Consider the following 25455-nt stretch of genomic DNA (forward strand, 5'->3'; position numbering starts at 1 on the left):
TGTGTGTACTGTGTGTGTGTACTGTGTACTGTGTGTACTGTGTGTGTGTACTGTGTACTGTGTGTACTGTGTACTGTGTGTGTGTACTGTGTACTGTGTGTACTGTGTACTGTGTGTGTACTGTGTGTGTGGTGAGCAGTGGCGCTGCACTGCACCACGACAATGAATACCCTGGTGACACGGTATAGTGGTGGTGGTGGTGTAGTGGTGGTGGTGTAGTGGTGGTGGTGTAGTGGTGGTGGTGGTGTAGTGGTGGTGGTGTAGTGGTGGTGGTGGTGGTGTAGTGGTGGTGGTGTAGTGGTGGTGGTGTAGTGGTGGTGGTGTAGTGGTGTAGTGGTGGTGTAGTGGTGGTGTAGTGGTGGTGTAGTGGTGGTGTAGTGGTGGTGTAGTGGTGGTGGTGTAGTGGTGGTGTAGTGGTGTAGTGGTGGTGTAGTGGTGGTGTAGTGGTGGTGGTGTAGTGGTGGTGGTGTAGTGGTGGTGTAGTGGTGGTGTAGTGGTGGTGGTGTAGTGGTGGTGTAGTGGTGTAGTGGTGGTGTAGTGGTGGTGTAGTGGTGGTGGTGTAGTGGTGGTGTAGTGGTAGTGGTGTAGTGATGGTGTAGTGGTGTAGTGGTGGTGGTGTAGTGGTGGTGGTGTAGTGGTGGTGGTGTAGTGGTGTAGTGGTGGTGGTGTAGTGGTGGTGTAGTGGTGGTGTAGTGGTGGTGTAGTGGTGGTGTAGTGGTGGTGGTGTAGTGGTGGTGTAGTGGTGTAGTGGTGTAGTGGTGGTGTAGTGGTAGTGTAGTGGTGGTGTAGTGGTGGTGTAGTGGTGGTGTAGTGGTGGTGGTGTAGTGGTGGTGTAGTGGTGTAGTGGTGGTGTAGTGGTGGTGTAGTGGTGGTGGTGTAGTGGTGGTGTAGTGGTGGTGTAGTGGTGGTGTAGTAGTGGTGGTGTAGTGGTGGTGTAGTGGTGGTGTAGTGGTGGTGGTGTAGTGGTGGTGTAGTGGTGTAGTGGTGGTGTAGTGGTAGTGTAGTGGTGGTGTAGTGGTGGTGTAGTGGTGGTGTAGTGGTGGTGGTGTAGTGGTGTAGTGGTAGTGGTGTAGTGATGGTGTAGTGGTGTAGTGGTGGTGGTGTAGTGGTGGTGGTGTAGTGGTGGTGGTGTAGTGGTGTAGTGGTGGTGGTGTAGTGGTGGTGTAGTGGTGGTGTAGTGGTGGTGTAGTGGTGGTGTAGTGGTGGTGTAGTGGTGGTGGTGTAGTGGTGGTGTAGTGGTGTAGTGGTGTAGTGGTGGTGTAGTGGTAGTGTAGTGGTGGTGTAGTGGTGGTGTAGTGGTGGTGTAGTGGTGGTGTAGTGGTGGTGGTGTAGTGGTGTAGTGATGGTGTAGTGGTGTAGTGGTGGTGGTGTAGTGGTGGTGGTGTAGTGGTGGTGGTGTAGTGGTGGTGGTGGTGCAGTGGTGGTGTATTTGTGGTGGTGTAGTGGTGGTGTAGTGGTGTAGTGGTGGTGTAGTGATGGTGTAGTGGTGGTGTAGTGGTGGTGTAGTGGTGGTGGTGTAGTGGTGTAGTGGTGGTGTAGTGATGGTGTAGTGGTGGTGGTGTAGTGGTGGTAGTGTAGTGGTGGTGTAGTGGTGGTGTAGTGGTGGTAGTGTAGTGGTGGTGTAGTGGTGGTGGTGTAGTGGTGGTGTAGTGGTGGTGGTGTAGTGGTGGTGGTGTAGTGGTGGTGGTGTAGTGGTGGTGGTGTAGTGGTGGTGTAGTGGTGGTGGTGTAGTGGTGGTGTAGTGGTGGTGGTGTAGTAGTGGTGGTGTAGTAGTGGTGGTGTAGTAGTGGTGGTGGTGGTGTAGTGGTGGTGTAGTGGTGTAGTGGTGGTGGTGTAGTGGTGGTGGTGTAGTGGTGGTGTAGTGGTGGTGGTGTAGTGGTGGTGGTGTAGTGGTGGTGTAGTGGTGGTGGTGTAGTGGTGGTGGTGTAGTGGTGGTGTAGTGGTGGTGGTGTAGTGGTGGTGGTGTAGTGGTGGTGGTGTAGTGGTGGTGGTGTAGTGGTGGTGTAGTGGTGGTGGTGTAGTGGTGGTGTAGTGGTGGTGGTGTAGTAGTGGTGGTGGTGGTGTAGTGGTGGTGTAGTGGTGTAGTGGTGGTGGTGTAGTGGTGGTGGTGTAGTGGTGGTGTAGTGGTGGTGGTGTAGTGGTGGTGGTGTAGTGGTGGTGGTGTAGTGGTGGTGGTGTAGTGGTGGTGTAGTGGTGGTGGTGTAGTGGTGGTGTAGTGGTGGTGGTGTAGTAGTGGTGGTGTAGTAGTGGTGGTGTAGTAGTGGTGGTGGTGGTGTAGTGGTGGTGTAGTGGTGTAGTGGTGGTGGTGTAGTGGTGGTGGTGTAGTGGTGGTGGTGTAGTGGTGGTGTAGTGGTGGTGGTGTAGTGGTGGTGTAGTGGTGGTGGTGTAGTGGTGGTGGTGTAGTGGTGGTGTAGTGGTGGTGGTGTAGTGGTGGTGGTGTAGTGGTGGTGTAGTGGTGGTGGTGTAGTGGTGGTGGTGTAGTGGTGGTGGTGTAGTGGTGGTGGTGTAGTGGTGGTGGTGTAGTGGTGGTGTAGTGGTGGTGGTGTAGTAGTGGTGGTGTAGTAGTGGTGGTGGTGGTGTAGTGGTGGTGTAGTGGTGGTGTAGTGGTGGTGGTGTAGTGGTGGTGGTGTAGTGGTGGTGGTGTAGTGGTGGTGGTGTAGTGGTGGTGGTGTAGTGGTGGTGGTGTAGTGGTGTAGTAGTGGTGGTGTAGTAGTGGTGGTGGTGGTGTAGTGGTGGTGTAGTGGTGGTGGTGGTGGTGTAGTGGTGGTGTAGTGGTGGTGTAGTGGTGGTGGTGTAGTGGTGGTGGTGTAGTGGTGGTGTATTGGTGGTGGTGTAGTGGTGGTGTAGTGGTGGTGTAGTGGTGGTGTAGTGGTGGTAGTGTAGTGGTGGTGGTGTAGTGGTGGTGTAGTGGTGGTGTAGTGGTGGTGGTGTAGTGGTGGTGTAGTGGTGGTGGTGTAGTGGTGGTGGTGTAGTGGTGGTGTAGTGGTGGTGTAGTGGTGGTGGTGTAGTGGTGGTGGTGTAGTGGTGGTGGTGTAGTGGTGGTGGTGTAGTGGTGGTGGTGTAGTGGTGGTGGTGTAGTGGTGGTGTAGTAGTGGTGGTGTAGTAGTGGTGGTGGTGGTGTAGTGGTGGTGGTGGTGGTGTAGTGGTGGTGTAGTGGTGGTGTAGTGGTGGTGGTGTAGTGGTGGTGGTGTAGTGGTGGTGTATTGGTGGTGGTGTAGTGGTGGTGTAGTGGTGGTGTAGTGGTGGTGTAGTGGTGGTGGTGTAGTGGTGGTGTAGTGGTGGTGGTGTAGTGGTGGTGGTGTAGTGGTGGTGTAGTGGTGGTGTAGTGGTGGTGTAGTGGTGGTGTAGTGGTGGTGGTGTAGTGGTGGTGTAGTGGTGGTGGTGTAGTGGTGATGGTGTAGTGGTGGTGTAGTGGTGGTGGTGTAGTGGTGGTGTAGTGGTGGTGTATTGGTGGTGGTGTAGTGGTGGTGGTGTAGTGGTGGTGTAGTGGTGGTGGTGTAGTGGTGGTGGTGTAGTGGTGGTGTAGTGGTGGTGGTGGTGTAGTGGTGATGGTGTAGTGGTGGTGGTGTAGTGGTGGTGTAGTGGTGGTGTAGTGGTGGTGTAGTGGTGGTAGTGTAGTGGTGGTGGTGTAGTGGTGGTGTAGTGGTGGTGGTGGTGTAGTGGTGGTGGTATAGTGGTGGTGTAGTGGTGGTGTAGTGGTGGTGTAGTGGTGGTGTAGTGGTGGTGTAGTGGTGGTGGTGTAGTGGTGGTGTAGTGGTGGTGTAGTGGTGATGGTGTAGTGGTGGTGTAGTGGTGGTGGTGTAGTGGTGGTGTAGTGGTGGTGTAGTGGTGGTGTAGTGGTGGTGTAGTGGTGGTGGTGTAGTGGTGGTGTAGTGGTGGTGGTGTAGTGGTGGTGGTGTAGTGGTGGTGTAGTGGTGGTGTAGTGGTGGTGTAGTGGTGGTGTAGTGGTGGTGGTGTAGTGGTGGTGTAGTGGTGGTGGTGTAGTGGTGATGGTGTAGTGGTGGTGTAGTGGTGGTGGTGTAGTGGTGGTGTAGTGGTGGTGTATTGGTGGTGGTGTAGTGGTGGTGGTGTAGTGGTGGTGTAGTGGTGGTGGTGTAGTGGTGGTGGTGTAGTGGTGGTGTAGTGGTGGTGGTGGTGTAGTGGTGATGGTGTAGTGGTGGTGGTGTAGTGGTGGTGTAGTGGTGGTGTAGTGGTGGTGTAGTGGTGGTAGTGTAGTGGTGGTGGTGTAGTGGTGGTGTAGTGGTGGTGGTGGTGTAGTGGTGGTGGTATAGTGGTGGTGTAGTGGTGGTGTAGTGGTGGTGTAGTGGTGGTGTAGTGGTGGTGTAGTGGTGGTGGTGTAGTGGTGGTGTAGTGGTGGTGTAGTGGTGATGGTGTAGCAGCAGCAGCCTTCACAGCGCTGCTGCTGCTGCTCACCACTCACAGCACTTGCCCCTGCAGTGTGTGAGGCTACACGGGGGACCTTTGTCTTTGTCTGTGTGTGTGAGGCAGAGAGTTTCCACTTCCTACGGGAGCCGCCAGCGACGTTTTACCCCCGGCTGGGATTCATCGGTGGGGCCGGCCTCCTGGGACTGCTCGTGACTCTACGCGGTGCGGTACACCCACTGTACACTCACTGTACACCCACTGTACACTCACTGTACATCCACTGTATACTCACTGTACACTCTACACTCACTGTATACACGCACTGCATACACTCACTGTACACGCACTGTACACCCGATGTACACCGTACACTCACTGTACACTCACTGCACACAAACTGTACACTGTACACCCACTCCACATACACTGTACACTCACTGTACACTCACTGTACACTCACTGCACACCCGACCACTGTACATTCACTGTACACTCACTGTACACTCAACCACTGTATACCCACTCTACACACACTGTACACTCACTGTACACTCGCTGCACACTCACTCTACACTCACTGCACACTCGCTCACTGTACACTCACTGTATACTCGCTCACTGTACACTGACTGTACACCCACTGTACAATCACTGCACACTCACTCACTGTACACCCACTGTACACCCACTGTACACTCACTATACACTCACTCACTGTACACTCGCTGTACAATCACTGTACATTCACTGTACACCTATTCACTGTACACACACTCACTGTACACTCACTGTACACTCACCGTACACTCACTGTACACTCACTGTATACTCTACACTCACTGTACACTCACTGTACACTCACTCATTGTACACTCACTGTACACTCGCTCATTGTACATCCACCGTACATTCACTCACTGTACAATCACCGTATGCTCACTGTACACACACAGTACACACACTGTACACTCACTCACTGTACGCTCACTGTACACTCACTGTACACTGTAGTGGTGAGCAGTAGTGGTGAGTAAAGGTGGTGAGTAGTAGTGATGTGTGGTAGTGGTGAGTAGTAGTGGTGAGTAGTAGTAGTGAGTAGTAGTGGTGAGTGTAGTGGTGAGTGTAGTGGTGAGTAGTGGTGAGTAAAGGTGGTGAGTGTAGTGATGTGTGGTAGTGGTGAGTAGTAGTGGTGAGTAGTAGTGGTGAGTAGTGGTGGTGAGTAGTGGTGAGTGTAGTGGTGAGTAGTGGTGAGTGTAGTGGTGAGTAGTGGTGAGTAAAGGTGGTGAGTGTAGTGATGTGTGGTAGTGGTGAGTAGTAGTGGTGAGTAGTGGTGAGAGTAGTGGTGAGTGTAGTGGTGAGTAAAGGTGGTGAGTGTAGTGATGTGTGGTAGTGATGAGTAGTGGTGAGTAGTGGTGGTGAGTAGTGGTGGTGAGTAGTGGTGGTGAGTAGTGGTGAGTAGTGGTGAGTAGTAGTGGTGAGTAGTGGTGAGTAGTGGTGGTGAGTAACAGTAGTGAGTGTAGTGGTGAGTAGTAGTGGTGAGTAGTAGTGGTGAGTAGTGGTGAGTAGTAGTGGTGAGTTATGGTGAGTAGTAGTGGTGGGTAGTGGTGAGTAGTAGTGGTGAGTGGAGTGGTGAGTAGTGGTGAGTGTAGTAGTGAGTGTAGTGGTGAGTAGTAGTGGTGAGTAGTAGTGAGTAGTAGTAGTGGTGAGTAGTGGTGAGTAGTAGTGGTGAGTAGTAGTGGTGGGTAGTGGTGAGTAGTAGTGGTGAGTAGTAGTGGTGAGTAGTAGTGGTGAGTGTAGTGGTGAGTAGTGGTGAGTTAAGGTGAGTAGTAGTGGTGAGTGTAGTGGTGAGTAGTAGTGGTGAGTAGTAGTGGTGAGTAGTGGTGAGTTAAGGTGAGTAGTAGTGGTGAGTAGTAGTGAGTAGTGGTGAGTAGTAGTGGTGAGTAGTGGTGAGTTAAGGTGAGTAGTAGTGGTGAGTTAAGGTGAGTGTAGTGGTGAGTAGTAGTGGTGAGTAGTGGTTGAGTTAAGGTGAGTGTAGTGGTGAGTAGTGGTGAGTGTTAGTGGTGAGTAGTGGTGAGTAAAGGTGAGTGTAGTGGTGAGTGTAGTGGTGAGTAGTGGTGAGTAGTAGTAGTGAGTGTAGTGGTGAGTAGTGGTGAGTAGTAGTGGTGAGTAATGGTGAGTAGTAGTGGTGATTAGTAGTGGTGAGTAGTGGTGAGTAGTAGTAGTGAGTGTAGTGGTGAGTAGTAGTGGTGAGTGTAGTGGTGAGTGTAGTAGTGAGTGTAGTGGAGAGTAGTAGTGGTGAGTGTAGTGGTGAGTGTAGTGGTAAGTGTAGTGGTGAGTAGTAGTGGTGAGTGTAGTGGTGAGTAAAGGTGGTGAGTAGTGGTGAGTAGTAGTGGTGAGTGTAGTGGTGAGTAAAGGTGGTGAGTAGTAGTGGTGAGTGTAGTGGTGAGTGTAGTGGTGAGTAAAGGTGGTGAGTAGTGGTGAGTAGTAGTAGTGATGAGTAGTAGTGGTAGTGAGTGTTAGTGGTGAGTAAAGGTGAGTGTTAGTGGTGAGTAGTAGTGGTGAGTAGTAGTGGTGAGTAGTAGTGAGTGTAGTGGTGAGTAGTAGTTGTGAGTGTAGTGGTGAGTGTAGTGGTGAGTAAGGGTGAGTAGTGGTGAGTAGTAGTGAGTGTAGTGGTGAGTGTAGTGGTGAGTAGTAGTGGTGAGTAAGGGTGAGTAGTGGTGAGTAGTAGCGCTGTGTGCTGTGTAGTAGTGAGTGTTAGTAGTGAGTAGTGGTGAGTGTAGTGGTGAGTAAAAGTGAGTAGTAGTGGTGAGTAGTGGTGAGTGTTAGTGGTGAGTGTTAGTGGTGAGTGTTAGTGGTGAGTGTTAGTGGTGAGTAGTGGTGAGTGTTGTGGTGAGTAGTGGTGAGTAAAGGTGGTGAGTGTAGTGATGTGTGGTAGTGGTGAGTAGTAGTGGTGAGTAGTGGTGGTGAGTAGTGGTGAGTAGTGGTGAGCGTAGTGGTGAGTGTAGTGGTGAGTAAAGGTGGTGAGTGTAGTGATGTGTGGTAGTGGTGAGTAGTAGTGGTGAGTAGTGGTGGTGAGTAGTGGTGAGTAGTGGTGAGCGTAGTGGTGAGTGTAGTGGTGAGTAAAGGTGGTGAGTGTAGTGATGTGTGGTAGTGATGAGTAGTGGTGAGTAGTAGTGGTGAGTAGTGGTGAGTAGTAGTGGTGAGTAGTGGTGAGTAGTGGTGGTGAGTAGTAGTAGTGAGTGTAGTGGTGAGTAGTAGTGGTGAGTAGTAGTGGTGAGTAGTAGTGGTGAGTAGTAGTGGTGAGTAAAGGTGAGTGTTAGTGGTGAGTTTTTAGCGCTGTGTGTGTGTGTGCTGTGTGGTAGTAGTGGTGAGTAGTGGTGAGTGTTAGTGGTGAATAGTGGTGAGTGTTAGTGGTGAGTAGTGGTGAGTAAAGGTGAGTGTTAGTGGTGAGCAGTGGTGAGTAAAGGTGAGTAGTAAAGGTGAGTTTTTAGCGCTGTGTGTGCTGTGTGCTGTGTGGTAGTAGTGAGTGTTAGTGGTGAGTGTTAGTGGTGAGTGGTGAGTGTTAGTGGTGAGTGTTAGTGGTGAGTAAAGGTGAGTGTTAGTGGTGAGTGGTGGTTAGTGGTGAGTTTTAACTCTGTGTGTGCTGTGTGGTAGTAGTGGTGAGTAGTGGTGAGTGGTGGTGAGTGTTAGTGGTGAGTTTTAGCGCTGTGTGTGCTGTGTGCTGTGTGGTAGTAGTGAGTGTTAGTGGTGAGTAGTGAGTGTTAGTGGTGAGTAGTGGTGAGTGTTAGTGGTGGTGAGTTTTTAGCGCTGTGTGTGTGTGTGTGTGCTGTGTGGTAGTAGTGAGTGTTAGTGGTGAGTGGTGAGTGTTAGTGGTGAGTAGTGGTGAGTGGTGGTGAGTGTTAGTGGTGAGTGGTGGTTAGTGGTGAGTTTTAACTCTGTGTGTGCTGTGTGGTAGTAGTGGTGAGTAGTGGTGAGTGGTGGTGAGTGTTAGTGGTGAGTTTTAGCGCTGTGTGTGCTGTGTGCTGTGTGGTAGTAGTGAGTGTTAGTGGTGAGTGTTAGTGGTGAGTAAAGGTGAGTGTTAGTGGTGAGTAGTGGTGAGTGGTGGTGAGTAAAGGTGAGTAGTAAAGGTGAGTTTTAGCGCTGTGTGTGTGTGCTGTGTGGTAGTAGTGAGTGTTAGTGGTGAGTGTTAGTGGTGAGTAGTGGTGAGTGTTAGTGGTGAGTGGTGAGTGTTAGTGGTGAGTGGTGAGTGTTAGTGGTGAGTTTTTTAGTGCTGTGTGTGCTGTGTGCTGTGTGGTAGTAGTGAGTGTTAGTGGTGAGTGTTAGTGGTGAGTAGTGGTGAGTGTTAGTGGTGGTGAGTTTTTAGCGCTGTGTGTGTGTGTGTGCTGTGTGGTAGTAGTGAGTGTTAGTGGTGAGTAGTGAGTGTTAGTGGTGAGTAGTGGTGAGTGTTAGTGGTGGTGAGTTTTTAGCGCTGTGTGTGTGTGTGTGCTGTGTGGTAGTAGTGAGTGTTAGTGGTGAGTAGTGAGTGTTAGTGGTGAGTAGTGGTGAGTGTTAGTGGTGGTGAGTTTTTAGCGCTGTGTGTGTGTGTGCTGTGTGTTAGTATTGAGTGTTAGTGGTGAGTGGTGAGTGTTAGTGGTGAGTGGTGGTGAGTGTTAGTGGTGAGTGGTGGTTAGTGGTGAGTTTTAACTCTGTGTGTGCTGTGTGGTAGTAGTGGTGAGTAGTGGTGAGTGGTGGTGAGTGTTAGTGGTGAGTTTTAGCGCTGTGTGTGCTGTGTGCTGTGTGGTAGTAGTGAGTGTTAGTGGTGAGTGGTGAGTGTTAGTGGTGAGTAGTGGTGAGTGGTGGTGAGTGTTAGTGGTGAGTGGTGGTTAGTGGTGAGTTTTAACTCTGTGTGTGCTGTGTGGTAGTAGTGGTGAGTAGTGGTGAGTGGTGGTGAGTGTTAGTGGTGAGTTTTAGCGCTGTGTGTGCTGTGTGCTGTGTGGTAGTAGTGAGTGTTAGTGGTGAGTGTTAGTGGTTAGTGTTAGTGGTGAGTAGTGGTGAGTGTTAGTGGTGAGTAGTGGTGAGTGTTAGTGGTGAGTAGTAGTGAGTGTTAGTGGTGAGTAGTGGTGAGTGTTAGTGGTGAGTTTTTAGCGCTGTGTGTGTGTGCTGTGTGGTAGTAGTGAGTGTTAGTGGTGAGTGTTAGTGGTGAGTAGTGGTGAGTGTTAGTGGTGAGTAGTGGTGAGTGGTGAGTTTATAGCTCTGTGTGTGTGCTGTGTGGTAGTAGTGGTGAGTAGTGGTGAGTAGTAGTGGTGAGTGTTAGTGGTGAGTAGTAAAGGTGAGATAGTGGTGAGTTTTAACTCTGTGTGTGTGCTGTGTGCTGTGTGGTAGTAGTGAGTAAAGGTGAGTAGTAAAGGTGAGTGTTAGTGGTGAGTGTTAGTGGTGAGTAGTGGTGAGTTTTTTAACTCTGTGTTGTGTGTGCTGTGTGCTGTGTGGTAGTAGTGAGTGTTAGTGGTGAGTAGTGGTGAGTGTTAGTGGTGAGTGTTAGTGGTGAGTAGTGGTGAGTGTTAGTGGTGAGTGGTGAGTGTTAACTCTCTGTGCTGTGTTCAGGTTCGCGTGCCAGGCGTTGGCTCTACGCTGGCTCAGCCACGGCGCTCGCTGCCTCCGTCTGTTACCCAGAGTCAGCTGTCTCACTCGCTCAGGTGACAACAACAATCACAACTACAATCACAACAACAATCACTACAATCACAACAATCACAACAACAATCACAACAACCACTACCTAGAGTTAGCTGTCTCACTCGCTCAGGTGACAACAACAACAATCACAATCACAACTACAATCACTACAACAATCACAACAACAATCACATCAACAACAACAACAACCACTACCCAGAGTCAGCTGTCTCACTCGCTCAGGTGACAACTACAATCACAACAACAATCACTACAATCACAACAACAACATTCACTACAACCACTACAACAATCACAACAACAATCACAACAACAACAACTACTACCCAGAGTCAGCTGTCTCACTCGCTCAGGTCACAACTACAATCACAACAACAATCACATCAACAATCACTACAATCACAACAATCACAACAACAATCACAACAACCACTACTACCCAGAGTCAGCTGTCTCACTCGCTCAGGTGACAACAACAACAACCACCACAACAACAATCACAACAATCACAACTACAATCACAACAATCACAACAACAACAACACCCAGAGTCAGCTGTCTCACTCGCTCAGGTGACAACTACAATCACAACTACAATCACTACAATCACATCAACAATCACAACAACCACTACCCAGAGTCAGCTGTCTCACTCGCTCAGGTGACAACAACTACAATCACAACAACAATCACTACAATCACAACAATCACAACAACAATCACAACAACCACTACCCAGAGTTAGCTGTCTCACTCGCTCAGGTGACAACAACTACAATCACAACAACAATCACAACAACAATCACTACAACAATCACTACAACAATCACAACAACAATCACAACAACCACTACCCAGAGTCAGCTGTCTCACTCGCTCAGGTGACAACAACAACTACAATCACAATAATCACTACAATCACAACTACAATCACAATCACAGCAACAATCACAACAACCACTACTACCCAGAGTCAGCTGTCTCACTCGCTCAGGTGACCACAACAACATTCACTACAACAATCACAACTACAATCACTACAATCACATCAACAATCACTACAACAATCACAACAACAACAACTACTACCCAGAGTCAGCTGTCTCACTCGCTCAGGTGACAACAACAATCACAACAACAACATTCACAACAACAATCACATCAACAACAACATTCACAACAACAATCACATCAACAACAACAATAACTACAACAATCACAACAACCACTACTACCCAGAGTCAGCTGTCTCACTCGCTCAGGTGACAACAACAACAATAATCACATCAACAATCACAACAATCACAACAACAATCACAACAACATTCACTACAACAACAACCACTACTACCCAGAGTCAGCTGTCTCACTCGCTCAGGTGACAACAACAACAACAATCACAACAACAACAATCACAACAACAATCACAACAACAATCACAACAACAATCACAACAACAATCACATCAACAATCACAACAACAATCACAACAACAACAACCACTACTACCCAGAGTCAGCTGTCTCACTCGCTCAGGTGACAACAACAATCACAACAACAACAATCACAATCACAACAACATTCACAACAATCACAACAACAACAACAACAATCACAACAACCACTACTACCCAGAGTCAGCTGTCTCACTCGCTCAGGTGACAACAACAACAATCACAATCACAACAACAACAATCACAACAACAATCACAACAACAATCACAACAACAACAACCACTACTACCCAGAGTCAGCTGTCTCACTCGCTCAGGTGACAACAACTACAATCACAATCACAACAACAACAACAATCACAATCACAACAACAACATTCACTACAACAACAACAACAATCACAACAACAACAACTACTACTACCCAGAGTCAGCTGTCTCACTCGCTCAGGTGACAACAACAATCACAACAACAATCACAATCACAACAACAATCACAACAACAATCACAACAACACCCAGAGTCAGCTGTCTCACTCGCTCAGGTGACAACTACAATCACAACAACAATCACATCAACAATCACAACAACAACACCAACAATCACAACAACAACTACTACTACCCAGAGTCAGCTGTCTCACTCGCTCAGGTGACAACAACAACAACAATCACAACAACAACCACAACAACAACCACAACAACAATCACAACAACAACAACAACCACAACAACAACAATTACAACAACAACAACCACAACAATCACAACAACAATCGCAACAACAACAACCACAACAACAACAATCACAACAACAACCACAACAGCAATCACAACAACAACAACATTCACTACAACTACAACAACATTCACAACAACAATCACAACAACAATCACAACAACAACAACACCCACTACAACCACAACAACACCCACAACCACAACAACTACTACCCAGAGTCAGCTGTCTCACTCGCTCAGGTGACAACAACAACCACAACAACCACCACAACCATCACAACAACAACCACAACTACAACAACACCACCACAACAACAACCACCACAACAACAACAACAACCAAAGTGAGTGTGAGTGAGTGAGTGTGACTGTGAGTGAGTGGGTGAGTGAGTGTGACTGTGAGTGAGTGTGTGAGTGAGTGAGTGTGTGAGTGTATGAGTGAGTGAGTGGGTGAGTGTGTGAGTGAGTGAGTGTGTGAGTGAGTGAATGTGTGTGTGTGAGTGTGTGAGTGAGTGTGTGAGTGTGTGAGTGAGTGTATGAGTGAGTGAGTGTGTGAGTGAGTGAGTGTGTGAGTTCGGAGAGCCGTGAGGCGCTGCAAGGATGGGTGGTGGTCGCGGGTTGCTGAGGAGATGGAGTCTGCCTCAGTGGCCCGTGATCACAAATCTCTATTTAACTCCATCAAAAAAGTAACCTGCAGCGCCACACCTATTACCATCATTAGGGGAAAAAACGGTGATCCAATCTCCGACCCCCAGGAACAGGTTTGCAGATTTGCTGAGCATTTCTGTGAGGTCCTGGGGGAGGGAAAATCCCTCAGCCAGGAAAACATCGTGGCACAAAGTGAGGATGACCCTGCTGAGGCTGCGGTGCCTCAAATATTGGAAGAAGTCACCCCCTGTGAGTGGCTGGCTGAGGTGCCATCTGCTGAGGAAGTATTGAAGGCGATCCGGAGTCTGAGACCAGGAAAGGCAGCGGGCAGAGATGATCTCCCAAGCGAAATGCTGAGGGAGGGTGGCGTTTGTGCACAGACTGCCCTATATGACATCATAACAACAGTCTGGACCACTGGACGGGTTCCGCAGGATTGGAAGGATGCCCTGTAACAACTACAGGGGCATCTCACTCCTCAGTGTGCCGGGAAAGGTCCTGGCAAGGATTATTCAGCATCGCCTTGCCAGGCACGCTGAGGAGAGGCTTGCGGAGCCCCAATGCGGTTTCAGGAAAGGGCGGTCCTGCACAGATGCCATATTTTCTGTCCGTCTGCTACAGCAGAGGTGTAGGGAATTCCAACAAGACCTACATCTCTGCTTTATTGACCTGGTCAAGGCCTATGATACCATCAGTAGGCCTGGGCTCTGGGTCGTTCTTCGTGCTTTTGGAGTACCTGACCCTCTGCTCACGATCATTAAGGACCTTCATGATGGTGAGCGGGCCCGGGTAAAATTACGTGGCCGGGAGTCAGAGCCATTCCCTGTACACCTTGGGGTGCGACAGGGATGTCCTCTGGCTCCCATATTATTTAACATCTATTTTGACCACGTAGTTCGTGAAGCCTTCAATAGCTGTACCGGCGGAATCTCCATATGGTACAGATATAATGGGAGGCTAATCAATGCCCGGGTGCGGTCAAGGGATGGCTCCCTATTGCTCAACCACGTTATGTATGCTGATGATTTGGTAATAGCTGCTCAGTCAGAGGAGGAGTTGGAGACGCTGCTGCTGAGACTGGAGCGTGCCACTAAGAGGTGGGGCCTTACCATCAGCCCCACCAAAACTATGTACCTGCCTGGGTATTTTGTACCATCGGACACTCCACCCCCACAACTCCCAATCGGTGATGGGGCAGTTGTGGAGAGAGTGGAGAATTTCCCATACCTGGGCAGTGTGCTTATGACTGGCTCCAGTTTAACAGCAGAGGTCTCACTCCGAATCAGTCGAGCGGCAATATCTTTTCATCGGTTGCGTAACGCTGTGTGGAAGCTACCTGGTCTGTCGCTCCGCACTAAGCTTCAGGTCTTCTCGGCCACGGTCATTCCCTCCCTTCTCTACGCTTGCGAAACGTGAACCCCCCTAATGGAACATCTTCGCCGGTTAGAAACATTTAGGCTGGCCTGCCTACGATCCATCCTGGGTTTAACCAGACTGGATTGTGTGAGGAGCTCACAAATCCTTGAAAGATCTGGGCAGGGTCCCATCGGTGAGCTCCTCTGGCAGGCAAGGCTGCGATGGCTGGGTCATGTAGCCCGCATGCCCAGCCACCGCATGCCGAAACAGCTTTTGTTTGGCCGGATTGGGGGGGCTAAGCGGGCGCGGCACGGGCTAGAGAAGAGATGGAGTGATGTGGTACAGGAGGACGTGGAGCTGAGTGGACTTGCCGATGACTGGTACCAGCGGTGTCAAGATCGGCCTCTGTGGAGGAGGCTCGTGAAGGATGCTACTGGGCAGTTGGAGGCAGTCGCCCTCCAACAACAACGGAGGGCGGAGGAGCGACGCTCAGAACAACGAGCGGAGCGCCGGGTGGCTAAAGCACAGCAGGTTGGCACAGTAGGGGGCACAGGTGGTGCATCAGCCAGTCATCTCAGTCAGTCGACCCGTGGCACCTGGGTCTGCCCCGTGACCTCCTGCCAGCGGGCGTTCGACACTTCACGTGGCCTCAGGGTGCACATAGCCTGGCACAAGCGTCGTGGTGACGTCACCGCCACTTAGTGGCGAATGGCGGTTGTTGTGTTGTTGTGTATGTGTGTGTATGTATGTGTATGTATGTGTGTGTGTATGTGTGTGTGTATGTGTGTGTGTATGTGTGTATGTGTGTGTGTATGTGTGTATGTGTGTATGTGTGTGTATGTGTGTGTATGTGTGTGTTTGTGTGTGTGTATGTGTGTGTATGTGTGTGTATGTATGTGTGTATGTATGTGTGTGTATGTGTGTGTATGTATGTGTGTGTATGTGTGTATGTGTGTGTATGTGTATGTATGTGTGTGTATGTATGTGTGTGTATATGTGTATGTGTATGTATGTGTGTGTATGTATGTGTGTGTATGTATGTATGTGTGTGTATGTATGTGTATGTGTATGTATGTGTGTATGTGTGTGTATGTATGTGTGTGTGTATGTGTGTGTATGTATGTGTGTATGTGTGTGTGTATGTGTGTATATGTAGTAAGTGTATGTGTGTGTGTGTGTATGTGTGTATGTATGTGTGTATGTGTGTGTGTGTATGTGTATGTATGTGTGTATGTATGTGTGTGTATGTGTGTATGTGTAGTAAGTGTATGTGTGTGTGTGTATGTGTGTATGTGTGTGTATGTATGTGTGTGTGTATGTGTATGTATGTGTGTGTGTATGTGTGTGTGTATGTGTATGTATGTGTGTGTGTATGTATGTGTGTGTGTATGTATGTGTGTGTGTGCGCCGCTACTGAACAGCACTTGCCCCTAGAGACTGCGTGAGGCTACCTGGGGTCTCTTTGTCTGTGTAGGCCGGTGCCGAGAAGACGCTGGCGGCTTCTGTGGCCGCAGTCACCTGGGGAGCGTCGCTTTGGAAGGCCGCACCACAACAACCACAACCACTACAACCACAACAACAACAACCACAACAACAACAACAACAACCACTACAACCACTACAACAACAACAACCTCACGCTCACCCCGCTACAGCCGGCGTGGTGAGGAGGCACACTCACCGCTCACTCACCACTCACTCACTCACCACTCACTCACCACTCACTCACCCACCACGCACTCACCACACACACTCACCACTCACTCACCACTCACTCATAGTGAGTCTATGAGCCTATGAGTCTCTGTGTGAGTGAGTCTATGGGTCAATGTGTGAGTGAGTCTATGGGTCTCTGTGTGAGTGAGTCTGTGGGTCTCTGTGTGAGTGAGTCTATGGGTCTCTGTGTGAGTGAGTCTATGGGTCTCTGTGTGATGAGTCTATGGGTCTCTGTGTGAGTGAGTCTATGGGTCCCTGTGTGAGTGAGTCTATGGGTCTCTGTGTGAGTGAGTCTATGGGTCTCTGTGTGATGAGTCTATGGGTCTCTGTGTGAGTGAGTCTGTGGGTCTCTGTGTGACTGAGTCTATGGGTGCTGTGTGAGTGAGTCTATGGGTCTCTGTGTGGTGAGTTTATGGGTCTCTGAGTGAGTCTATGGGTCTCTATGTGAGTGAGTCTATGGGTCTCTGTGTGAGTGAGTCTATGGGTCTCTGTGTGAGTGAGTCTATGAGTCTCTGTGTGAGTGAGTCTATGGGTCTCTGTGTGATGAGTCTATGGGTCTCTGTGTGAGTGAGTCTATGGGTCCCTGTGTGAGTGAGTCTATGGGTCTCTGTGTGAGTGAGTCTATGGGTCTCTGTGTGATGAGTCTATGGGTCTCTGTGTGAGTGAGTCTGTGGGTCTCTGTGTGACTGAGTCTATGGGTGCTGTGTGAGTGAGTCTATGGGTCTCTGTGTGGTGAGTTTATGGGTCTCTGAGTGAGTCTATGGGTCTCTATGTGAGTGAGTCTATGGGTCTCTGTGTGAGTGAGTCTATGGGTCTCTGTGTGAGTGAGTCTATGGGTCTCTGTGTGAGTGAGACTGTGGGTCTCTGTGTGAGTGAGTCTATGAGTCTCTGTGTGAGTGAGTCTGTGGGTCTCTGTGTGAGTGAGTCTGTGGGTCTCTGTGTGAGTGAGTCTATGGGTCTCTGTGTGAGTGAGACTGTGGGTCTCTGTGTGAGTGAGTCTATGAGTCTCTGTGTGAGTGAGTCTGTGGGTCTCTGTGTGAGTGAGTCTGTGGGTCTCTGTGTGAGTGAGTCTATGGGTCTCTGTGTGAGTGAGTCTATGGGTCTCTGTGTGAGTGAGTCTATGGGTCTCTGTGTGAGTGAGTCTGTGGGTCTCTGTGTGAGTGAGTCTGTGGGTCTCTGTGTGAGTGAGTCTATGGGTGCTGTGTGAGTGAGTCTATGGGTCTCTGTGTGAGTGAGACTGTGGGTCTCTGTGTGAGTGAGTCTGTGGGTCTCTGTGTGAGTGAGTCTGTGGGTCTCTGTGTGAGTGAGTCTATGGGTCTCTGTGTGAGTGAGTCTATGGGTCTCTGTGTGAGTGAGTCTGTGGGTCTCTGTGTGATGAGTCTATGGGTCTCCGTGTGAGTGAGTCTATGGGTCTGTGTGGAGTGAGTCTATGGGTCTGTGTGAGTGAGTCTATGGGTCTCTGTGTGAGTGAGTCTGTGGGTCTCTGTGTGAGTGAGTCTATGGGTCTCTGTGTGAGTCTATGGGTCTGTGTGAGTGAGTCTGTGGGTCTCTGTGTGAGTGAGTCTATGGGTCTCTGTGTGAGTGAGTCTGTGGGTCTCTGTGTGAGTGAGTCTATGGGTCTCTGTGTGAGTCTCTGGGTCTCTGTGTGAGTGAGTCTATGGGTCTCTGTGTGAGTGAGTCTATGGGTCTCTGTGTGAGTGAGTCTGTGGGTCTCTGTGTGAGTCTATGGGTCTCTGTGAGTGATGACGTTGAGATGACGCCGTGATGACGCCGTGATGACGCCGTGATGACGTTGTGATGACGTTGTGATGACGCTGTGATGACGCCGTGATGACGTTGTGATGACGCTGTGATGACGTGGTGACGCCGTGATGACGTTGTCATGACGCCGTGATGACGTGATGACGCCGTGATGACGCTGTGATGACGTTGTGGTGACGCCGTGATGACGTTGTGATGACGCTGTGATGACGTTGTGATGACGCTGTGATGACGCTGTGGTGACGTGATGACGCTGTGATGACGCCGTGATGACGTTGTGATGACGTGATGACGTGATGACTTTGTGATGACGTTGTGATGACGTGATGACGTTGTGATGACGCTGTGATGACGCTGTGATGATGACGTGATGACGCTGTGATGACGCTGTGATGACGTTGTGATGACGCCGTGATGACGCTGTGATGACGTTGTGGTGATGCCGTGATGACGTTGTGATGACGCCGTGATGACGCTGTGATGACGTTGTGGTGATGCCGTGATGACGTTGTGATGATGCTGTGATGACGTTGTGATGACGTTGTGATGCTCTCGTAGACTCCGCCTGCTGCCGGCGACACGGAGGGCAGCGTGGAGACTCCCACAGGGAAGGTGCCAGCTCACGGTACGGCACCAACACAAAGACAAAGGTCCCCCGTGTAGCCTCAACACACTGCAGGGGCAAGTGCTGTGAGTAGCAGCTATAGACACAGACAAAGCTCCCCCGTGTAGCCTCACACACACTGCAGGGGCAAGTGCTGTGAGTAGCAGCTATAGACACAAAGACAAAGCTCCCCCGTGTAGCCTCACACACTGCAGGGGCAAGTGCTGTGAGTAGCAGCTATAGACACAAAGACAAAGCTCCCCCGTGCAGCTTCAACACACTGCAGGGGCAAGTGCTGTGAGTAGCAGCTATAGACACAGACAAAGCTCCCCCGTGTAGCCTCACACACACTGTAGGGGCAAGTGCTGTGAGTAGCAGCTATAGACACAGACAAAGCTCCCCCGTGTAGCCTCACACACACTGTAGGGGCAAGTGCTGTGAGTAGCAGCTACAGACACAGACAAAGCTCCCCCGTGTAGCCTCACACACACTGTAGGGGCAAGTGCTGTGAGTAGCAGCTATAGACACAGACAAAGCTCCCCCGTGTAGCCTCACACACACTGTAGGGGCAAGTGCTGTGAGTAGCAGCTATAGACACAGACAAAGCTCCCCCGTGTAGCCTCAACACACTGCAGGGGCAAGTGCTGTGAGTAGCAGCTATAGACACAGACAAAGCTCCCCCGTGTAGCCTCAACACACTGCAGGGGCAAGTGCTGTGAGTAGCAGCTATAGACACAAAGACAAAGCTCCCCCGTGCAGCCTCACACACACTGCAGGGGCAAGTGCTGTGAGTAGCGCCTACGACGGTCGGCAGTCTGACTCACGAGGGGGTGGGTGGCCAGCACCCCTAGACTCACACAGAGACCCATAGACTCACACAGAGACCCATAGACTCACATAGAGACCCATAGACTCACTCACACAGAGACCCATAGACTCACTCACACAGAGACCCATAGACTCACACAGAGACCCATAGACTCACTCACACAGAGACCCATAGACTCACAAAGAGACCCATAGACTCACTCACACAGAGACCCATAGACTCACTCACACAGAGACCCATAGACTCACACAGAGACCCATAGACTCACTCACACAGAGACCCATAGACTCACAAAGAGACCCATAGACTCACTCACACAGAGACCCATAGACTCACTCACACAGAGACCCATAGACTCACTCACATAGAGACCCATAGACTCACTCACACAGAGACCCATAGACTCACTCACACAGAGACCCATAGACTCACTCACACAGAGACCCATAGACTCACACAGAGACCCATAGACTCACTCACACAGAGACCCATAGACTCACACAGAGACCCATAGACTCACTCACACAGAGACCCATAGACTCACTCACACAGAGACCCATAGACTCACACAGAGACCCATAGACTCACTCACACAGAGACCCATAGACTCACACAGAGACCCATAGACTCACTCACACAGAGACCCATAGACTCACTCACACAGAGACCCATAAACTCACACAGAGACCCATAGACTCACTCACACACAGACCCATAGACTCACTCACACAGAGACCCATAGACTCACACAGAGACCCATAGACTCACTCACACAGAGACCCATAGACTCACACAGAGACCCATAGACTCACTCACACAGAGACCCATAGACTCACTCACACAGAGACCCATAGACTCACTCACACAGAGACCCATAGACTCACACAGAGACCCATAGACTCACTCACACAGAGACCCATAGACTCACACAGAGACCCATAGACTCACTCACACAGAGACCCATAGACTCACTCACACAGAGACCCATAGACTCACACAGAGACCCATAGACTCACTCACACAGAGACCCATAGACTCACTCACACAGAGACCCATAGACTCACACAGAGACCCATAGACTCACTCACACAGAGACCCATAGACTCACACAGAGACCCATAGACTCACTCACACAGAGACCCATAGACTCACTCACACAGAGACCCATAGACTCACACAGAGACCCATAGACTCACTCACACAGAGACCCATAGACTCACACAGAGACCCATAGACTCACTCACACAGAGACCCATAGACTCACACAGAGACCCATAGACTCACACAGAGACCCATAGACTCACACAGAGACCCATAGACTCACTCACACAGAGACCCATAGACTCACACAGAGACCCATAAACCCACTCACACAGAGACCCATAGACTCACACAGAGACCCATAGACTCACTCCACACAGAGACCCATAGACTCACTCACACAGAGACCCATAGACTCACACAGAGACCCATAGACTCACTCACACAGAGACCCATAGGCTCACACAGAGACACATAGACTCACACAGAGACCCATAGACTCACTCACACAGAGACCCATAGACTCACACAAAGACCCATAGACTCACACAGAGACCCATAGACTCACACAGAGACCCATAGACTCACACAGAGACCCATAGACTCACTCACACAGAGACCCATAGACTCACACAGAGACCCATAGACTCACTCACACAGAGACCCATAGACTCACTCACACAGAGACCCATAGACTCACACAGAGACCCATAGACTCACTCACACAGAGACCCATAGACTCACACAGAGACCCATAGACTCACTCACACAGAGACCCATAGACTCACTCACACAGAGACCCATAGACTCACACAGAGACCCATAGACTCACTCACACAGAGACCCATAGACTCACTCACACAGAGACCCATAGACTCACACAGAGACCCATAGACTCACTCACACAGAGACCCATAGACTCACACAGAGACCCATAGACTCACTCACACAGAGACCCATAGACTCACTCACACAGAGACCCATAGACTCACACAGAGACCCATAGACTCACTCACACAGAGACCCATAGACTCACACAGAGACCCATAGACTCACTCACACAGAGACCCATAGACTCACACAGAGACCCATAGACTCACACAGAGACCCATAGACTCACACAGAGACCCATAGACTCACTCACACAGAGACCCATAGACTCACACAGAGACCCATAAACCCACTCACACAGAGACCCATAGACTCACACAGAGACCCATAGACTCACTCCACACAGAGACCCATAGACTCACTCACACAGAGACCCATAGACTCACACAGAGACCCATAGACTCACTCACACAGAGACCCATAGGCTCACACAGAGACACATAGACTCACACAGAGACCCATAGACTCACTCACACATAGACCCATAGACTCACACAAAGACCCATAGACTCACACAGAGACCCATAGACTCACACAGAGACCCATAGACTCACTCACACAGAGACCCATAGACTCACTCACAAAGACCCATAGACTCACACAGAAACCCATAGACTCACACAGATACCCATAGACTCACACAGAGACCCATAGACTCACACAGAGACCCATAGACTCACACAGAGACCCATAGACTCACACAGAGGCCCATAGACTCACACAGAGACCCATAGACTCAAGCAGAGACCCATAGACTCACTCAGAGACCCATAGACTCACAGAGAGACCCATAGACTCACAGAGAGACCCATAGACTCACACAGAGACCCATAGACTCACACAGAGACCCATAGACTCAAGCAGAGACCCATAGACTCACTCAGAGACCCATAGACTCACAGAGAGGCCCATAGACTCACACAGAGACCCATAGACTCACAGAGAGACCCATAGACTCACACAGAGACCCATAGACTCACACAGAGACCCATAGACTCACACAGAGACCCATAGACTCACAGAGAGACCCATAGACTCACACAGAGACCCATAGACTCACACGGAGACCCATAGGCTCACACAGAGACCCATAGACTCACACAGAGACCCATAGACTCAAGCAGAGACCCATAGACTCACACAGAGACCTATAGACTCACACAGAGACCCATAGACTCACACAGAGACCCATAGACTCAAGCAGAGACCCATAGACTCACACAGAGACCCATAGACTCAGACAGAGACTCATAGACTCACACAGAGACCCATAGACTCACACAGAGACCCATAGACTCACAGAGAGACCCATAGACTCACACAGAGACCCATAGACTCACACAGAGACCCATAGACTCACACAGAGACCCATAGACTCACACAGAGACCCATAGACTCACACAGAGACCCATAGACTCAAGCAGAGACCCATAGACTCACGCAGAGACCCATAGACTCACGCAGAGACCCATAGACTCACGCAGAGACCCATAGACTCACACAGAGACCCATAGACTCACACAGAGACCCATAGACTCACACAGAGACCCATAGACTCACACAGAGACCCATAGACTCACACAGAGACCCATAGACTCACACAGAGACCCATAGACTCACACAGAGACCCATAGACTCACGCAGAGCCCCATAGACTCACGCAGAGACCCATAGACTCACACAAAGACCCATAGACTCACGCAGAGACCCATAGACTCACGCAGAGACCCATAGACTCACGCAGAGACCCATAGACTCACGCAGAGACCCATAGACTCACACAGAGACTCGTAGACTCACACAGAGACCCGTAGACTCACACAGAGAACCCATAGACTCACACAGAGAGCCATAGACTCACACAGAGACCTATAGACTCACACAGAGACCCATAGACTCACACAGAGACCCATAGACTCACGCAGAGACCCATAGACTCACGCAGAGACCCATAGACTCACTCAGAGAACCATAGACTCACTCAGAGAACCATAGACTCACTCAGAGAACCATAGACTCACACAGAGACACAGATCTACGTGTGTGTGTCTATGTGTGTGTGTGTCTATGTGTGTGTCTATGTGTGTGTGTGTGTCTATGTGTGTTTGTGTCTATGTGTGTGTGTATATATGTGTGTGTGTGTGTGTGTCTGTGTGTGTGTGTCTATGTGTGTCTATGTGTGTCTGTGTGTGTGTGTCTGTGTGTCTGTGTGTGTGTGTCTGTGTGTGTGAGTGTGTGTGTGTGTCTGTGTGTGTATGTCTATGTGTCTATGTCTGTGTCTGTGTGTTTGTTTTCCCCGCCTGTAGCTGTGTTCCAGCCGGACCCACAGCTGTCGGATCACGGCCAAGCAAATGCAGCGGACAGAGACCTCTACACCACCCGCAGCCAGCACTAGCACCCTGCTCACCCACTCGCTCACTCACTCACCCACTCACTCACCTACTCACCCACTCAACCACTCACCCACTCACTCAACAACTCACCCTGCTCAACAACTCACTCACTCACTCAACCACTCACTCACTCAACCACTCAACCACTCACCCACTCACTCAACAACTCACTCAACAACTCACTCACTCACTCACCCACTCACTCACTCACCCACTCAATCACTCACCCACTCACTCAACCACCCACTCACTCACTCACCCACCCACTCACTCACCCACCCACTCACTCACCCACTCAATCACTCACCCACTCACTCAACCACTCACTCACTCACTCAACCACTCACTCACTCAACAACTCACCCACTCACTCAATCACTCACTCACTCACCCACTCACTCACCCACTCACTCACCCACTCATCCACTCACTCAATCAACCACTCACTCACTCACTCAACCACTCACTCACTCACTCAACCACTCACTCACTCACTCAACCATTCACTCAACCACCCACTCACCCACTCACTCACCCACCCACTCACTCACCCACTCAATCACTCACCCACTCACTCAACCACTCACTCACTCACTCAACCACTCACTCACTCAACAACACACCCACTCACTCAATCACTCACTCACTCACCCACTCACTCACCCACTCACTCACCCACTCACTCACCCACTCATCCACTCACTCACTCAATCAACCACTCATTCACTCACCCACTCACTCAACCACTCACTCAACCACTCACACACTCACTCAATCAACCACTCATTCACTCAACCGCTCACTAAACCATTCACTCAACCACTCACTCAGTCAACCACTTATCATCCACTCGATTGATGGCTGTGTGATGGCTGTGTGATGGTGATGGCTGTGTGATGGCTGGGTGGTGGTTGGGTATTGGCTGGGTGTTGGCTGTGTGGTAGTGATGGCTGTGTGATTGCTGTGTGTTGGCTGGGTGATGGCTGTGTGGTGGTGATGGTTGTGTGTTGGCTGTGTGATGGCTGGGTGGTGGTTGAGTGATGGCTGTGTGTTGCCTGTGTGTTGGCTGAGTGATGGCTGTGTGTTGGTTGTGTGATGGCTGTGTGTTGGCTGTGTGTTGGCTGAGTGATGGCTGTGTGATGGCTGTGTGATGGTGATGGCTGTGTGATGTGATGGTGATGGCTGGGTGATGGTGATGGCTGGGTGATGGTTGTGTGATGGATGGGTGATGGATGGGTGATGGCTGTGTGATGGCTGGGTGATGGCTGTGTGATGGTGATGGCTGTGTGTTGGCTGTGTGATGGTGATGGATGTGTGATGGCTGTGTGATGGCTGTGTGATGGTGATGGTGTTGGCTGGGTGATGGCTGGGTGATGGCTGGGTGATGGTGTTGGCTGGGTGATGGCTGGGTGATGGCTGGGTGATGGTGTTGTCTGGGTGTTGTCTGGGTGTTGGCTGGGTGATGGTGTTGTCTGGGTGTTGTCTGGGTGTTGGCTGGGTGATGGTGTTGTCTGGGTGTTGTCTGGGTGTTGTCTGGGTGTTGGCTGTGTTTTGGCTGGGTGTTGTCTGGGTGTTGGCTGGGTGTTGGCTGGGTGTTGGTGTTGTCTGGGTGTTGTCTGGGTGTTGGCTGGGTGTTGTCTGGGTGTTGGCTGGGTGTTGTCTGGGTGTTGGCTGGGTGTTGTCTGGGTGTTGTCTGGGTGTTGTCTGGGTGTTGGCTGGGTGTTGTCTGGGTGTTGGCTGGGTGTTGTCTGGGTGTTGGCTGGGTGTTGGCTGGGTGTTGTCTGGGTGTTGGCTGGGTGTTGTCTGGGTGTTGGCTGGGTGTTGTCTGGGTGTTGGCTGGGTGTTGTCTGGGTGTTGGCTGGGTGTTGGCTGGGTGTTGTCTGGGTGTTGGCTGGGTGTTGTCTGGGTGTTGGCTGGGTGATTGTCCCTCTGTGCTCTCTCCGTGTGGCTCTCGGAGTCAAATAAACGCCAGGGCCACCCTTG

General features: G+C 50.4%; 1 protein-coding gene across 2 annotated transcripts in view; it reads left to right on the forward strand.

The window, feature by feature from the left end:
* Positions 1 to 25455, forward strand: part of LOC116958072 (MICOS complex subunit MIC27-like) — a 31865-nt gene extending 6410 nt beyond the window's left edge. For both annotated transcript variants that reach the window (XR_012931578.1, XM_076058261.1), the window contains exons 3-7: positions 4489 to 4587; positions 9946 to 10037; positions 15712 to 15900; positions 18273 to 18339; positions 23386 to 25455. Coding sequence is in view for 1 of the 2 variants with exons in the window: in XM_076058261.1 (XP_075914376.1) it covers positions 4489 to 4587; positions 9946 to 10037; positions 15712 to 15900; positions 18273 to 18339; positions 23386 to 23474 (536 nt within the window). In the remaining variant the exon portion in view is untranslated. The remainder of the gene's footprint in view (positions 1 to 4488; positions 4588 to 9945; positions 10038 to 15711; positions 15901 to 18272; positions 18340 to 23385) is intronic.

The sequence above is a fragment of the Petromyzon marinus genome, assembly GCF_048934315.1.
Source record: "Petromyzon marinus isolate PM22_M1 ecotype Great Lakes invasive population chromosome 70 unlocalized genomic scaffold, UKy_Petmar_22M1.pri1.0 chr70_unloc.1, whole genome shotgun sequence".
In the NCBI taxonomy this organism is placed as follows: Eukaryota; Metazoa; Chordata; class Hyperoartia; order Petromyzontiformes; family Petromyzontidae; genus Petromyzon; species Petromyzon marinus.